Consider the following 17,522-nt stretch of genomic DNA (forward strand, 5'->3'; position numbering starts at 1 on the left):
CAATGGTCTGTGAAACTGCTGGGCATTGGAGCCTGGCTCTGGGTCTTGCCATCAGGTAGCAGAGGATTAAGGTTGAAAGGAAGGAGGCACTGAGCTAAAGTCCCCCAGGGATGGGGCCAATCCCAGATATTCCCTACACAGATCACACCTGACACATTTGCAGAATCCCCTCACTGGGGCCAATGGTGAGGGACAGATGATTCTGATGCAGGGGGTCTCCACAGAAACCCCTATACCTAGTCTTAAGGAAAGCTTAATTAAGCATCTGTCTCCTACATTTCTTGTATCATGATCTTGCATCACATCCTTGTGATATTGTTCCTTGAAGCAATGAATCTGTGTCCCAAATGAAGTTTATGTTTTCTAAAGGTGAAATATTTTATGATTTCAGGGAACTTCTATCAACATCCCTGAATTTCTACTCTCAGCATCCCTTCTTTCCTCCCGCAGCACTTAAATGACACAAGATGAGCAAGAAGAAGGAGGTTTGCATGACTGTCTCTGGGAGAGGAGGTGGGAGAACAGGAGGCGGACGGGGTGCATTTCTCATCACCTCTCAATGTCATCACGTACTGGTTGCTATGGAACTTCTGTGTAATGCAAAGGTCAGACTGCTTGTTGGTTATCAGTTTGGGATCTGCTCATTGGTTATCCTGTTCCCATGGTGAATCAGTTGCTTGGCTCGACAAGTAGATTAGCTGGTGTGTGTGTGTGTGTGTGTGTGTGTGTGTGTGTGTGTGTGTGTGGTATAGGGTTCTTGGAGATATCCGAAGTGCCATCACTCCTCCACTTGAGACTTCTCACTGAGACTAATTATCTTCACTAGGTAGAGATAATTATCATATATTCTGATACATTTTAAGATCAGGAATAAAAGAGTTTTGAAAGCTGCAGTCATAATTTCCCATTTTCCTCTATTCTCCTAGGACCTTCCGAACCCCTCTTGTTCTGCTTACTAAGGTTATCTGAACCCAGGAAAGTACTTACCCCATGGACAAGCCATTGAGGAAGTGGGGCTGTGGGAATAAAGAGGTGAAGAGGCTCATTCTTAGCTCACTTGCAGGCAGTGGAGCCCTGGGTTGACATTGCCGGGTAGGCAGCATTGGACTGGGCATCACCAGGCCACAGGGATTGTCTCGGTCACCTCAGAGGAAATCGCTTTGCCTCTTGGGCCTTGGTTTCCTCATGTGTAACATGAGATGGATAAACTAGATCATCCTAATGATCCCATCCAAAGCTAAAGGTCCCCGGAACTGTGGTTCCATGTTTTCCAAATGTTCCTTATCTCTTAGATCCACCATGGACTCTCCCCTCCCCTCACTCTCATATATCCAGTCCATCGGCACATGCTGTCAGTTCTAGTTTCAACGTAGCCCACAAATCCATCCTCATGACCATTATAATTTCCATCTCTATAATTTCCCCTAGACAGCCATGAGATCCTCTTGCTTGGTTTCTCTGCTTCCACTCTTGACTATTCTCTGCCTGATTCATTTTCCTCATAGCTCCCCAGAGTGGTATTTTAGCATGTAAATCAATCCTTCCCTTGCTTAAAACTCTCCAATGTCTTCCCATTATATCTAAAGTGAAACGCTAAATCTATACTATGGTATGGGGCTGCGCATAATCTGGACTCTGCCTACTTCTCTGATGTTTTCTCTGTTCTCATTCACTGCAAGCCATATACACTGGTCACCCCTTCGATCCTTGAAAGCTGCTAAGCTCTTTTCGATCTCAGAGCCTTTGCACATGGCTATTATGTCTCTCAGCTCTGTGCAAGCTTACCTCTTTCTTACCTATCAGCTCCTCAGAGAAATTTTCTCAGGACTCCTTAAGTCAGTCCCCTGTAATTCCACTTCCCTTATTATCTATTGCTACAGCAAGGTCATTTTATTTGTAGCACATCACAATCCCCTGTTTAATGTCTATCTTACAGCACCATACTTGCCAGCTCCTTGAAGCAAATACGCCTAGCCCCCATGCTCCTCATTGATATATCTTCATATTCTCAGCATCCTGCACCATGCCCTGCATATCATGGACAATTAGCAATATCTGTTGAATAAGTGAATGACACTAGCTACAAATAGGGGGAAATGATGCAGAAAAGAAAGTTGAAGGAACTAAAAATACATTTTGCCTGTGATGGTTTTGTCCCTCCTTTTGTACATTGCTTCTCAAAATGTTTCTCTGGGAAAAGGAATCTAAATATCTATTAAAAATAGGTCATCAGACACAAGAAGCAGGCCTATGAAGTCAATTCATGGATGGCATTTTAATCTCATCATCAGCCTAACGCAAAAAATTGTCATCTGTGATCACAGCTAAACTGAATTTTAACTTTGAATGTTAAATAGCTTACACAAACCCAATTTCTCATATAAATATTTTAAGGAGAGGTGGGAAGAGTCTTTAAAGCATTTCAGGAGCATTTACTGGCATATGTCATTGAATGTGTTAATCACAGATTATTCACAGTGTAAGTGCAGAAAACATTGGCTTTAGGCACTGTGGCCAGTGCTGCTGGTTGATTCCCCAGCCATCCCCACCCCCTCCCCTCTAGAGGCTAGAACACCTAAGTTCTTGCCTTACTGGCCTTCCTTGCCACTAGAAGCGATCATGGGCCACTGTTCTGACTAATGAGATAGAAGCAGGCATCAGCTGCTGCGGTGGGGAGTATTCTGCTAAGCTTTTGTTTTTCTGATCCAAAGAGCTAGAAATGGCAGTCCTTCTTCCTTCTCTCACTGCTCAAATATGCACATGATATCTGGGTGTAGCCACCTTGTGAATATGAGCAAATGCCAAGACAATCCCAAAACAGCAGATCCTGGTTTCACTGAACCATGAACCACTGTCTAATTCCATGCTTCTTATAATGTAAGAAAGACAACTCTTCATCTGTTCATATTCCTGTGGTCAGATTATTGGGTTAATTGCAGGCAAGCACATTTAGCTACATTTTGTTGGCTTTGATTAATAGACATTAACAGGAACTTTGAGGAGATGAAGAGATAAAGCTACTTATGTATGAGTGTAGATAGATGTAATTCAGATGGAACTTAGTTTCCGAAAATCTAAATTAGTGAGGATTTATGATCTATTCTTTAAGTAAACAGCAAGAACAACTAACTAAAGCTCATTTGGAAGGATGTTGGGTGTATACAAGCCCCTTAAAGCTCTTCCCACCATAGCCCCCAATTGTCTGACACAGTGCTTTGCATGTCAGAGGCTCATGAAACTTGGGGCAAAACAAGCAAAACAAAAGCTTCTGTCGATGTTCGTAGTCTCCGGCTCTGATCACTGTCTAAGCGCCCTTGTCTTTCTTGTCTGGCCCTAGTGAGTTGAAGTAGACGCTTTTTCTCTTTAGTGTATATTTCCAGGATACATTGTGATGTTACTCTGACCCTCAAGGGGTTTCTATAGGGCCCTGAAGCTCTGGGATTGGCCAGGGTAGGCCTAATAAGGAAAAGTCCACCTCAAGTACACAAAACTTCTTATTCTGGAAGGTTAATTCTTTTGTCTGTCAGTCCCTTTAATCCACAATGACAAATCTTTCTGCCCACAAGAAGGGAGAAGTCTGGTGGCTTTCAAATCAGTGGGAGTGCCTTTTCTTCCAGTGAAGTTGAGTAGAAGCCCAGTATATAAAATCAGTAAAATAATAAAAAAATGGCATCTATTTTATAGTGCCTCCTGGATATTATATTATGGGTTCTATCTGTATCGATCTATTTTAAACCTCACAACAAAGTTGAGGTGAGAACTATTCTATTTTACCACTGAAAAAATAGGCAGCGAGTGGAGGTGTTCCATCGGAGATCAGGAGGAAGGAGGCTGGGTTGGACCCTGCTCAGTCTCCTCTTCACCTCAGTGTTGGCTCCTAAGATACTCTAGTGGAACCCTCAGAAGGCCTGGAGACAGTTTGAAAATTCTCCTGCAGTCAGAGGTCACAAACTCAAATATCCTCCCAGGGCCCAGCTCAGTAATGAAGGAATGAAGGTGGTTAGCTGGGGGCCGTGGAGCTAGTGGGGGATACATGGATCAGGTAAGGAGGGCAGCTGCTGTGTGGCTGTGCACAACCATGACCAAATTCTGTGCAGATCAAATAAAAACAGGCCTGGCAGGGGATTCGGCTCTTGTGGGCCACCGACTTGAGACCTTGGGAAGAAGGGTGGGGAGTGTGAAAACATACCCGGAGGTCAGACCACTCAGGTGAGCCCTTAGGAGGTGAGATGCCCACTGAGGAAGGAAATAATGGAGAAAAACAACCCCCTGGGTCTTTTATAGACACGTGCATATTGTGATGGCCCTATATTATACTGACGAGCTAAGAGTCATTTCTTCCCACTGTTTATCTACTGGCCTGATTTATTTTTAAGCAAGTCCTTCCCCTGCTTGGTTCTATCTACTCTTCACCATGTGTTTGCCAGTATTGGCCAAGCATCCAGTCTCACACCTCCTCTCCCACGCACCCCACCCCCCAACTGTCTTCTTATTTAAAGAAAAACACGATTATAATGGTGAACAATGAGACTACCTAAATTATACAGAGCCAAAATGAGTCCTGAGGGAAGCTCCTTAGGAAGAATTTTATTCCATTGCTACTTAGGAATATTGGTTCTCATTGACACCCAAATGCAAAACAGACAGGTGGTAAAGAGGCCTCCAGCACAGGTCCAAGAGGGCTTAATATTTATGTAATTTGCCCCCAGAGGGTGACAGTGTGTGCAAATCTATTCACAACAGCCAAGTTCTAAGTCATGCCTCCCTGTGTGCTTTAGAAACTTTGTAGTCTACAAGGGACTACTTAGTGGAAAAGGAGTTCATAGAGAGTGAACAACCATAAAAGGAAAAGGAAATATAGTCAGTGCTTGTGTATCAGGTAAATTGGAGGGGATCTGTGGCATGAACATTCCAGAATGTAGTTGAAAGAACATTACACACAAAGATAGGAGTTCAATAAATATCAGGATTGGTAAATTTAAAGTTTTCTTCATGCCCCCTACTTTACATCCTGCCTTCTTTTTTTTCTTTCTTAGCTTCAGAATCATTTTTTTCCCCAAAAGAAATAGTATTCACAATCTAACATATAAGACAGACAAAAATGAACTACTCTGATTCGGGGGGAGGGGGGCTGCAACCTCACTGATTTGGGCACCCAAGTTCTCTTAATGCAGTATCTGAGGCACCTCTGAGAAACCCCAGTTTTGAACCACAAGAAACAAATTTACATCACCACTGGAACTAGATTATTTCTGAGGTCCATCTCAGAACTAAGAAAAAGAGAATCTTTTCTCCTAAAAATGAAGAAACCGAGGTCTACCAGGGTCAGGTGACCTGCTCAGGGCTATGCTGGGACCCACTCATAGTTCAGCGCTCCTTCCATCACTTAGAAGTAGTATAGGATGGTGGTCTGGATCTCAACTCACCTAGCTACTAGCCCTGTAACCTTGGCAAGAGTCACATTTGTGTGGTTCCTCATTTATGAAAGAAGATATAACGAGGGTCCCACCTTATGCTTCTGTGAGGATTCAGTGAGATAATGCACATATGGGACTAAAAACCTTGCCTCCCATCTGACAAGTGCTCACTAAATGTTAGTTGTACCACACTGTCCCTCACCCCTTCTCTGAACCTTTCGGCTATAGAACATCAGACTTGTGATTATTCCTGTTAATCTTGACAGAGCACATCAACCAGATAGCAGACAGATCTGGCTCAGACACAGGAGGCATCCAGAAAATCGACAGCATACACTGGACAGTTGACTGTAAAGCTGAATACAGTGAAGTTTGGAAACAATTCCTATCCCTTAACTTTCCAGTATTTGCTTTTTTTTCCCCAAGAAAAATACAGCATTGAGCAAAGGGGTTGAGAAGAGCTGACTGACCTGGGAGAAATGTCACATCCTTGTTGCATGAATGCTCCCAGGGAGAACCACAGACTGTTGAATATCCCAAACTCATTGGATTGGTCACTGGTTGTCTGGTCCCGCCCTTCCTCAAACTCTTCACTGTGCCATTCATAGGGGCTGAAGCGGCTGACCAGGAAAAGGACGACACTCACTCCAATGTAGGCAAAGACAATGCACATCCAAATCTCATAAGCCAAAGGATCGAGGAAGGAGAAGACCCCAGGTTTGGACTTCTGTGGCTTTTTTATCATGATGGAGATCCCCAAACTCATAAATGGCTTGGAGAAATCTATCACCTCTTCCCGGACCAAGGTGATAGTTAAAGGAGCTACGGCCACATCGGCTCTCTGCAAAAAAAAAAAAAAAAAAAAAAAAAAAAAAAGAAGAAGAAATGCAGTTGAGCTCAGCAGCTCTGTATTCTCTTGTTTCTCTCTCCACTGAATATTCTTTTGCATCTTAAAGGATGTGAGAGTTGAAAAGAGCCTTAGAAGTCTAATCCCTCCTACCCTCTATAAGGTATTTCTGACAAATGAATGATCAGCTCACTATCTTACAGGAGAGATTATCCCATTATTTGACAGCTCCAACTGTGAAGGCATCTTCCTCACATTCCTGGAGGGGGATGTTGTGATATCTGTTGCTTCTGCCTGCCCAGCAGCCATACCTCCTTCTTCTGCTGGAAAATCACTCCTGCTCCACTCTTAGTCCTCCTAGCTCCAAGGGGGCTGATCACCTGGTTACCTGGTGAAGCACATGACCTGGGTTTGGATCATTATTTCATTTCCCTGGTCAGTATGATTCATCCAAAAATGTCATAGGACCAGGGTGCCTGGGTGGCTCAGTCGGTTAAGTGGCTGCCTTTGGCTCAGGTCATGATCTCAGGGTCCTGGGATCAAGTCCAGCATTGGGCTCCCTGCTCAGTGGGGAGTCAGCTTCTCCTTCTACCTCTCCCCCTCCCCCTGCTCCTGCACTCTCTCACTCTCTCTCAAATAAATAAATAAAATCTTTAAAAAAAATGGCATAGGACCCAAGTGGTTTAATGAGCATTAGCCCTGACAGTTCGAGTGAGAGATGCAGAAACTGGTCCATAATATAATTTGGGCCATGCTAAATTCAGGGCTTACCCTGGAGCCCTAGGAAAATGGGTTAATATATTCTCTTTGTCTCCATGAACATGAACCAACCCTTCTGCTTGCCTAAGCCAGTTTGGATTGGGTTTCTTTCACTTGCAGCTAAGATATCCCTGGCTAATAAGGTGGGATAAAGGCAAATGGGATAAAGGCAAATGGGATAAAGGCAAATTTAACTCAATAAACACTTATTGGGTACTTATTATGTGCAAGCCCTAGGCCGAAAGCTGTAGGTGAGCTATGGTCCCTACATTCAGGGTATTACAAATTAGTAGGAGAGTTTGGGATACATATCCACCCCCCCCCCCCACCCACACACAACTTCTCAGTCTGCAAGGAAGGCTGGATATGTGCTATGCAAGAGATACAGAATGATACAGGAGAGAGACCAGAGAGACATTGATTTTGGCTGAGGAGATTAGGGGCTGCATCATAAAAGAGGTGACATATAAATTTGGCATTGAAGGAGGGGTAGGATCTTGTTGCTCTGGCAACAGTACACATTCCAGAAGGAGGGAAACATGTGAGTGAAGGCCTTGCAGAGAGGAGGAAAGGTGCATCACAAGTATTTCTCAAGAAGACTCCTAAGAAACATACAGTTAATTCACTTTTTTTAAAATTCAAATCCAGCACGTAGATAAACATAAAAAGACTGCAGTGCTCATCCTTGGACACCCAGCATGTGGAATCACCAGCCTTGCTCTTTGGTCCTCCCTCCCTCTCCCTAATGGCAGAAGCACTGGCATCTGTACAATAAAAATCCACTGCTCTGTTGGCCTGAGATCAAGAGATACTGGAAACCCAAAAAAGTTCCACAGACAGGTGCCACAACACTCATTTTTGAAACAAGAGACACGTCTGTGCAAGTCTGTTCCTGGAGGATGGCTTTCTCTCATGACACTGCACTACAGTCCAGATGTGAAGCTGGTGACAGATGCTGTGCAGATAAGGGCCCCACTCAGCTGCTGGCTGGTGTTGCACAGACAGGATTTCCTCTGGTTACTCTCATTGTCTGGGGTTTTAGAGAAGGTGCTTTAAGTGGAATAAAAAGCCTGGCTTCAGAATGACTTAAATTCTCACCTAGAGAAAGAAACTTTCCATAAAGCAATGTGGAATCAGGTGCGGATTTGATAGTAATTCTATTTTTTTCCCTAATAACCATTGCATAAATCCGGATATACCATATATATATATATATTTTTTTTTTAAAGATTTTATTTATTTATTAGAGAGAGAGACAGCCAGAGAGAGAGGGAACACAAGCAGGGGGAGTGGGAGAGGAAGAAGCAGGCTCCCAGCGGAGCAGGGAGCCCGATGCAGGGCTCGACCCCAGGACTCTGGGATTACGCCCTGAGCCGAAGGCAGAGCTTAACGACTGAGCCACCCAGGTGCCCCCCCCCCCCCGCTTTTTTCCAAACACAAGCTAGTGCAAGGGAGAAGATATCTACTCTTTCCTCTGTAACCTAACATAGAAAGAAATAGAGAAAAGGAAGGGAGGAGAAAAGTCATGGAAATAACTGAGAGGTACTACCACAAGTTACCCAAAAGGGAGATGAATGAAGACCAGCTTTGAAAGTGGTAACAAGAACAGAATGGTTTTGTTTGATGCCCCCTGATGTGAGTTAACGAAAGGAACTGCAGACTGGAAAAATCCTAGCAGCACATCATCTTAGAGCTCAGTTCATTCAGCGATTCCAGGATTTGTTTCATGGAACATGATTTCTGGAAGGATGTTCATGAGTACAACATGAAAATAAACACTGGAAAACGTGAATTTAAATGGGTTACTTTGGGGCAAGACTTCTCAGAACCTTTAAAAGATCACTGTGCACTGAGAATTTCCAAGAGACGGAAGTAGATGCACTACTTCTAAATTTATCAGGCCATGGATCCCTGAGCATCAAAAGAGACCCACGTGTGTAGGATACACACACAGTGGGAGATGTTACATTCAGTGACCTTACTTTATAGAGAAAAAAACTCCGGTCCAGAGAGTGAAGGTGGTTTGTGCGAAGCTTGTCTGACATCGACTGGGAGGTCTGGAGAGTTGTTTCAACCACCTGCGGTTGTTCCCGGAGCTCTGCAGGATTGGTGAAAGCAGAGCTCACCTGGGAAAGCATACCTGGCTGCTCTGCTCTGCGACTTGCTGACCACGTGGCCTCAAGTGAGACCACTGTCTTTTGGGATATCAAATTGCTCAAAAAAAAAAAAAAAAAGAGGCATAATTTTTGCTTTACTTATTTGATAGGATGCTTTTGTGAGGATCCAAAGAATTCGAATATGTGAGAATACTGTGAAGTGTAAGAGTTTTACAGACACTTAAAATTATTTACTTAAATTGACTTCTAAGGACAGTGGCTTTCCAAGAGGAACGTATGTCAGAATCACCTGGGGGCTTTTAAAAACATGGGGGGGGGCTTTTAAAAACATAGCTGACAGAGTTTCTGATTCTCAGAGTGATACCTGGGAGTCTGCATTTCTAGTAAGTTGCCCAGTGATGCCATTGCTCCTGGTGCAAATATCATACTTTGAGAACCATTGACCTAGGAGAGCCCCAAACAAAATATGTGATGTCTAGAAACAATCCCGGGGAAAGAGTAAACAGTTTTGATGCTGTAGGTAAAAGCAAAATGTGAAGAAAACCAGAAGGGTTCATAACGGATGGAGATTGACTCTGAGCCAGGCACTATGTAGGGAAATTCCCCACCCCAGCCCTGGGGTAAGCGATTCACTTTCCCTGTTTTTCAGGGGTTGAGTAACTTGTAGGAGTCATGTAGCCAGTAGGCAGAGTTGGAACCTAAATCCAGGTGTCAGTCTGCAAAATTCACTCTCTTTCTGCTTTGCCAAGACAGAGGACCGGCAGGTAGGGAAGTCACCTGTGAATTGAGCCCAAAGCTGTACCCATGCAAGAAGCAGAAACTCAGATGTGGCATCTGAGAATGCAGATGCTGTTCCTCTTCTCATTCCCAGTTAATGGTGGCCTTATGGTCCAGTGCCCGGATGGTATGATTTCTATACAGGCAGTAGGACCCAGCGTGCAGCTGAAAGCCGGGCTGCATGTCACAACTCTGCTTTTACTAGCTGTCCTTGGCCCAATGACCCACCCCCCACTGGGCCTCCCCGTCCTTATCTACAAAACGTGGAGAATAATTATATGTATCTTGTGGGGATGTTAGGAGTACGTGAGATAATGTGGGTAAAGTATTAAGCATGGCACCTGGCCCATACTACCTGTGGAAATGCTACTACTACAATTTTTGATAAGAGCAAGAGGGTGAAAAAGGAAGATGAGAGAACTTGATTGGCTTAGCTATTTAAAAGGCACAGAAAGAATAAATTTGGAGGCCTCCTGATGAGTTTCGTCCAAACTTTTAGTTGTCGGTGGCTGACAGATGCTTCCTTAAATGCTTCTATTTTTCCTCAGGGAGACAGAAAAAGAAAGCCAGACCAAAAATCAAGGGCAAGTACTGAATTGGGCCCATCATGGAATCTTCAGAATACAGTTTATACCACGCAGAAGGATGGGCCCGATGGAGGGGAGGGGTTGGATGGGGAAGGATGGGCCCTGGGGTGGCAGAGGAAACTCTGGTTTCTTACAGATGAACCAGTGACCCATCACTGACTGTTGGCTATTGGGGAGTTGAGATCAGGAGGATCGTACCGTTGTTTTGCCCGGATCACAGGCCTTTTGCTAAGGGAACTGCATTCCGTGGGGTGAGGGCGAAGATGAATGCTAGTGGAGGTTCCCATGGAAACCAGCCTCCAGATGCAGTGTTAAGCATCCAGGACTCTGTCATCAGTGGAGCTTCCCAACGTGAGAGAAAGTAGAAGGAGGAGAAAGGGTAGAAGCACATTCCCCTCCTCAACTCATTAACCATCTTCCCAGGTCATCTCAAAAGCCACTTTCCTGTGGAAGATTTTCCTTATATCATCTCTCCTTTGAATTCCCTTTGTATGGCTCTCAAGGCCATCATGACTCCTATTGCCCTGATATGGGACAATGAGATTTAACCTAAAAGGTTGCTTCATCCTGACTGAAACTCAACATCCACCTGGGACTCAGTGTATGCTTCTGCTCAGACCCAGCCTGCAGCCTTCGATTTCTGCATGTGAAGCTGTAGCAGTCCCTTTCCTGCAAGTGGTGGCTGATTTCTTCTTATGTTGCCTTTCGTTGTTTCTCTGCTCAAGTATCTTCATCATCTCCCAGTGCCCACTGAGTCAATCCACTCTTCCCCATGCCATTTCTTACTCAAACATCGCCCTGACTGCTCAGTCCGAGCCCTCTGCACAAAGGACCAGTGTTTTCTCACTCTTATTTCCATCTCTAGAAATTCCTGGGCTGCCCTTCTCTCTATTTGAATGTGGCCACTTTTCAGGTTCCATAGCCCTCTTGAGGGCTAGGCAAACTCATGTTATCCTCTTGCCCGATCCTTGAACTATGCTATCTTTTACTATTCTCTCTCATTGTATTTTCTACCCCATAAAATGTTAAGATCCTTGGGGACAGGGATCAGATCTTTTACTTCTCGGTGATTCCTTAAATACTTAAAGCAATTCAGGCATTCAGTGGCTTCCCAAAACTGCTTCAACTTATTGAAAATTTTATAGCAATTGTGCATGGTGTTATTTCAAGTGTAGTGAGTGATATAAAGAAAGAGATCTATTACACAGATAACTATTATACAAGGAGGGGTAAGCCATAATAGAAGAAGTAACTAAACCCCACGCAGGAAGGCAAGAGCACTTAGAAAGGAGAATTTATACCTATTATGTGGAGAAAGAAATGGCACCTTGGAAAAAGCAATATTTGAAACAGATTTTGGAGGAGGGACAGGACTTTGGGGGTGACGAATGGAAGGAAGCACTCTACAGAACAGAATGACTTGGGGTAGTTTGGCAAAAGTGGAAGGTACAAGAAAGGGAGTAGTGGGGTAAGTGACTAGAAAGTTGGGTTGGATCCAGGATGCATCTAACACCAGAGAAGAAATTTATATGGAGGGGCCATAAATGACTTTGAGCAGGGAAGTGGCAACTCAGCAGTCTGCCTTGGAAAAACTGGTTCTGAAGCTTAGCTGTCACCTGTGTTAGATGATGATCAACCGAAGTCACAAGAGTGAGGTGAGTTTGGCTGAGGAAGCTGGGACCAGGAACCTTGAGCAGAGAATGTCTTAAGATAATAGATTTCGAACCCCTCATCTTTTTGGCAGCAACAACACTAAGTAAAGGGGTCCCACAGGTATCTCTGTGCAGGGCCAGCCAACCACCAAATGATTTTCTGTCAAGCCCTCTCTCTTCCCTCCAATTCCCCACCCTGCAGAGAACTTACTCCATAGACCAGCTCTCCCACCATGCCATTCCAAGCCTTGGTGTCAGGGTCACGGGCTCCATATTTTCCATCGCTGACAATCTCAAGGCGGTAGGAGTAGCCCACGTGCTTGGCAATCTCTGCGGCCAGCTCTACGCAGTAGCCCTCGTAGCGGTCATTGCCCTCAAACTGGTTGGCGTTCTTCTTGAGCATCACATAAGGGTCTTCCTGGCGGAGAGACGGGGGGAGAGAGAACGTGGCTTGTGGGTCCGCTCAGAGGTAAGGAGGGCTTTGGCCTGGAAGTGGAGGATTTTGCTAACGTCGGTTAACTTTGGAGAAGTCTCTCCAAGTCCCTAAATCTAAGTCTTGCATTTCTGCTCCCTCTTATTACAAAACTTCTTGGGCTAAGGAAGCAAACTCTTAAAATAAGAATATTTCATCATTGAGATGTAGGGCTTAGCTTTTAAAATAAGGTTCCAGGAGCTCTTGTAGTTTTTGGAGGTACCTCTAGGGGCACTATGCTAGGAAAGTAGACCCTAAACAGTCTCCAGCTTTCTCAAGGTCAATCACTGAGAATCACAGTAGCTCCACTTACATACACTGTATCTTTTTTCTTCTTTAATTCAATTAGCCAACATAATATAAAGCATCTAAAGTGCTGGGCTTTAGGAGACTTTCTTTGAAAATGGCTTCTACTGAGGGAATGTAAAATCTGAGAACCACCATAATTTAGTCTCACCATCATGTTTTATATGTAGGGAAACTACGGCTCAAAGGAGAGTAAGTGACTTATCCCAGGATACAAAATGAAATCACAGCAGAGCCAGACTGAAAACAGCATCTCTGACTTCTTCCTTTTTCTACTCCCTCTTTCTACCCACGGTACAGTTTTGGCAAGAAGGGTGACCAACTTTTGCTCCTAGTGGAAAACCTTTGTGTTGATCTAGCTTGCATCCTCGATAACCTCGATGAAGGACTGAGTACTCACTAGGATTGTAGTGACGATGTATGTCCTATTCTGGACACTTGAATTGTCCCCCCCGGCTTGAGCATCGGTGGCTGCAGGGACAAACTTATCATCTTCATTCCAGTAACCAATCTGTTAAGGAGAGGAAGGTGGTGACATAAGATGAGCCAGGCTCCTCAGGACTGGCTTACTGTGGACCACCCAGCCAGCAACAGACCAAGAAGCAAGGGCCTCAGCATCATACCATACAATACTAGACACACCAGGCTCTAAAGTACTGGTAGATTCAACGAGAGGTAAGATGCTCTCCAGGTCCTCCCAGCCCCACTCCTATGAACATCCTCACCATGATGGGCTGAGCCTGGAAATCGCCCCTTTTGAGCAGGGCGGGGTTAACTGTTACAGAGGCTAAACTATTTTGTACAGTGTAAGCCAGGGCTGTAGAAATTGAATTCCCTGCAGTTGTTCACAGGTCAAACCCCATTTTCCTCCCTGCCTATTAACCCTTCTTTTCCTGAGCTCATTCTGAATGGTAGTTGGAATCATGGGATTTAAAAATTATATTCCTTTTGCTTTCTTTTTAGATTAACTGTATTTTTCCATCTAGATTTAACTTCCTAGGTGATGGTTATTTTCTCATTTATTTCTCTTATTTCCAATTATAAACTATTATAATACTGCCGATATATTAGTGCCTAAAAATACTGGCTGAAAACATTATTATTATTATTTTTTAAATCCGTACGTTATTTATACTGACTCATTTTCCAAGGTCTTTCAGCAAATATTTATTGGATCTCTCTTGTGTGCAAGGCTCTGAGCTAAAACACTGGGAGTATTATGTGGCAGGCTGAGAGAGATACAAAAGTCTAAGAGGTAGTCCTTGCTCTGAGAAGTCCCCCAGCCTATTTGGAAAGAGATGACATACGCAACACATGATATCATGAAAGATGGACAGGTTTGGCCCAAGCATTTCAGGTTGGAGAGAACTTGAACGTGTGCCAAGATGCGAAGGCAGGACTCCGCCCAGATACATAAGCTCAATGGCTCCTGGGTAGAAGATAGGGTTAGCTCAACAGGGCAGTGGGCCCATGGGTCTGGGTAGGAGATGGATGTGAATGCCAGGCTAAACCATACAGACTTTATCCTGAAGGCAACAGGGAGTCATGGAAGGTTTGGGAAGAGCAGAATGGTATGGCTAATACACATAAACACACAAATACACACTTCTGTCTCTGGATCTACTTATTGTTAGACAGTTGTGTTTTGTACTGTGGTCATTCTGCTGCTTGTAGATACAGGGTCAAAAGGGAAAGAGAAACGGAAGTGCATATGCAGAGGGATGAGCAGGTCTCCCACTGGCCAGAACTCAGCTCAGGCTCCCAGAGCTGAGGCACGCGCCAGTGGGCAACTCAAATAGCACTGTCACCTTGATGTCTTTCCCTGTTCCCTCAGTTGGAAAGAAGCAATTCTCTCTGCGATCTCACTGCCATTAACAACAATGATGATAATTGCCAGAACTGATTATGTTCTTGCTACGTCAAATGCTGAGTGTTTTAAAGTTCTTGTGCCATTTCATTTGGCTAAGGGAATTGCTAACTTGTCCAAGGTGATGCAGCTGGAAAGTGGCTATGCTGTTCTTGCTACGAGGGGACTCGGCTCTGGGCTGGGAATCATCTTAGTTAACAGTTAGTGAGTGCTTCCTGGGTTTCAGGCACTCTTCTAAGTGTTTTTTATGTTTTAACTTCTTCCATCCTCACAAAAACCTGTGAAGTGGGTACTTAATTATCATTCCCATTTTAAATGTGAAGAAACGGGGGCGCCTGGGTGGCACAGCGGTTAAGCATCTGCCTTCGGCTCAGGGCGTGATCCCGGCGTTATGGGATTGAGCCCCACATCAGGCTCCTCCGCTATGAGCCTGCTTCTTCCTCTCCCACTCCCCCTGCTTGTGTTCCCTCTCTCGCTGGCTGTCTCTATCTCTGTCGAATAAATAAATAAAATCTTTAAAAAAAATAAATAAATGTGAAGAAACGGAGATGTGGAGAGTCACGGAGCCGGGATCTGAGCCAGGAAGTCTGACTGCAGGGCCATGCCCTTGGTGCTCTTATCAATAAGCTGCCTGCCCACCCTTGAGTGCCTCAGTAGGTCTCTACTGGGGAGCCCCTGTGGTCTGGCTGTTTGTATGTCGGTCCCCATCTCTCCACAGTGCTGTGGGCTCCTAGCAGACAAAGCCCGAGGTCCCCACTGGCCCTGTGGTCTAGCTGTTTGTATGTCTCTCCACGGCGCTATGGGCTCCTGGTGGACAAAGCCGGAGGTCTAGTACTTCTAGGATGCATTTCTTATCACAGCATATTCTTTCACAGAGAAGCAGCTCAGGAAATGTTTGTTAAGAGAATGCATACCTCCAACATGGAGACAGTGGACCCTGACGGTGCTGAGACAGCTCAGAGGGCTGTCTCTCGGGACACTGGGTCAAGATCTACCCTCAGCACAGGCATGTGCACAATGTTGCCTGTGTGAGGCACTTTTAGTCAGCATAGGAGACATTTCTCTCTAATGACGCAAGAACCAGAAACTTAGATTTCCAGAATGTCAGAGCTGGAAGAGGCGTGCAGAATCATTTCTTCCAACCCCTTCCTTTTATAGAGAGGGACCAGGGGACTTGTGCAAAACCAGGATGCCGTCTCACCTCCCTCACTTTGCTAGGCCAGTGCTCCCTAGAAACCTGGGGCATCTGTGGAGACCTTTCCCCACTTTCATGGGGGGTGGGTGAGGGGTCAGAAAGTTGGGGGTGGGAGCTCTGGGTTTCTCATTCCTCCTCAAAACAGCTCTGCTTTTTAGCTCTTTCACATATTGAGATTCCCTTTAACAAGGAGCCCTCTGGCTGAAAATGTTTAAAATCATTATTGTAGTATATCACTATGCAAGTTTTAAAAAAATTTCCAAAGTACTTTCACAACATTTAACTCTTCTGCTCTTCGTGCCATGCAAATAGCACAGACAGGCTTGGGATTATTTTCTCTGTTTTACAGATGGGATAACGGAAGCTTGGGGAAATCAAATGATCTAACATATACGGATTATATAGCAGGTTAGTGGCAGGGCACAGAAGCCAGGGCATCGACCTCAAAGGTTAGATTATTTAATATAATCAATACAAACTTGGGAGAAGGGCTGACAAATGTCATTTTCCCCCCCACAGATGATGTTAAGGGGTTTTCATTCCCTTTTCCTTTCTCCCCCTTCCCTCCCTTCCCCCCTTCCTTCCTTCCTTCCTCCCTTCCCTCCTTCCTTCCTTCCTTCCTTCCTTCCTTCCTTCCTTCCTTCCTTCCTTCCTTCCTTCCTTCCTTCCTTTTTCACAATTAGCCACAGGTTTAGCTGCTCCTACTCAAGCCATCAGTATAGAGCAAGTTGCCTCCTTTGACAGGCAGCTAATTTCTCTAAAATCTACAGTGTATTATTATTATTTTTTAAAGTGGGGGCCTGATAGTCAAGACATTAATCTCTGGCATAGAAAGACATAGTTTAAGAGGTAGACTTTCCTAATTACTAACCTTAGGGCCAGTTACCTGACCTCAGTGGGCCCCAGTGCCCGCTCTGTAGAACAGATACGTCAAAAGTATCTGAGTCTCTGATATAGAGTCTCTGTCTCTCGGGGCTGTTGAGGCTTAAATGAGTTAATGCATGTACAACAATGAACACAGTATGTGGCTCATCTTGTCAGTAAACTAAAAAATGATTTCAGTAGGGTAAAGCCTAGTTGAATGCTAACAAGTTTCTGTGGTATAAGACATTTCAGGATCAATTTACCTTTAAAATTGTCAATCTCCAAAAGAAGTATACATTATAGAGCATTTCCCAAATTCTTTACATGCAGAACGTCCTGGGGTAAGTTCTTCCCAAACCACGAAATATTGCTCTAAGAGTCCATGTTATTTTGATAAAGGGGTGGGGGGGCAAGATAAATCTGTGTAGACCAAATTTATATGGCTTAGAAAGAGACTTTAATTTTTAAAGATAGTGGTCCTTCAAAGCTAGTATCATGGCACAAGTGTTAAATTGGGATCTATAAAAATGATTGTATAGCTTGGCTTATATATAGTCTCTTTGATATCAAAAGCTAGAGGAATAGTTAAATGTTGTAAACAAGTTTATTTTATGTAGGGAAATAAAACAATACTGCCAGTCAGAAGAGCGGGGTGATAACAA

At 44.3% G+C, this 17,522-nt stretch overlaps 1 protein-coding gene across 2 annotated transcripts in view; it reads right to left on the bottom strand.

Moving 5' to 3' along the window:
* Positions 1-17,522, bottom strand: part of GRIA1 (glutamate ionotropic receptor AMPA type subunit 1) — a 293,835-nt gene that overhangs the window by 76,474 nt on the left and 199,839 nt on the right. For both annotated transcript variants that reach the window (XM_045791959.2, XM_045791960.2), the window contains exons 9-11: positions 13,335-13,445; positions 12,368-12,574; positions 5,888-6,258 (exon numbers count right to left, since the gene is read on the bottom strand). In XM_045791959.2, coding sequence (XP_045647915.2) covers positions 5,888-6,258; positions 12,368-12,574; positions 13,335-13,445 — 689 coding nt within the window. The remainder of the gene's footprint in view (positions 1-5,887; positions 6,259-12,367; positions 12,575-13,334; positions 13,446-17,522) is intronic.

Source organism: Ursus americanus, chromosome 15 (assembly GCF_024610735.1).
Source record: "Ursus americanus isolate L20-20 chromosome 15, mUrsAme1.1.p, whole genome shotgun sequence".
In the NCBI taxonomy this organism is placed as follows: Eukaryota; Metazoa; Chordata; class Mammalia; order Carnivora; family Ursidae; genus Ursus; species Ursus americanus.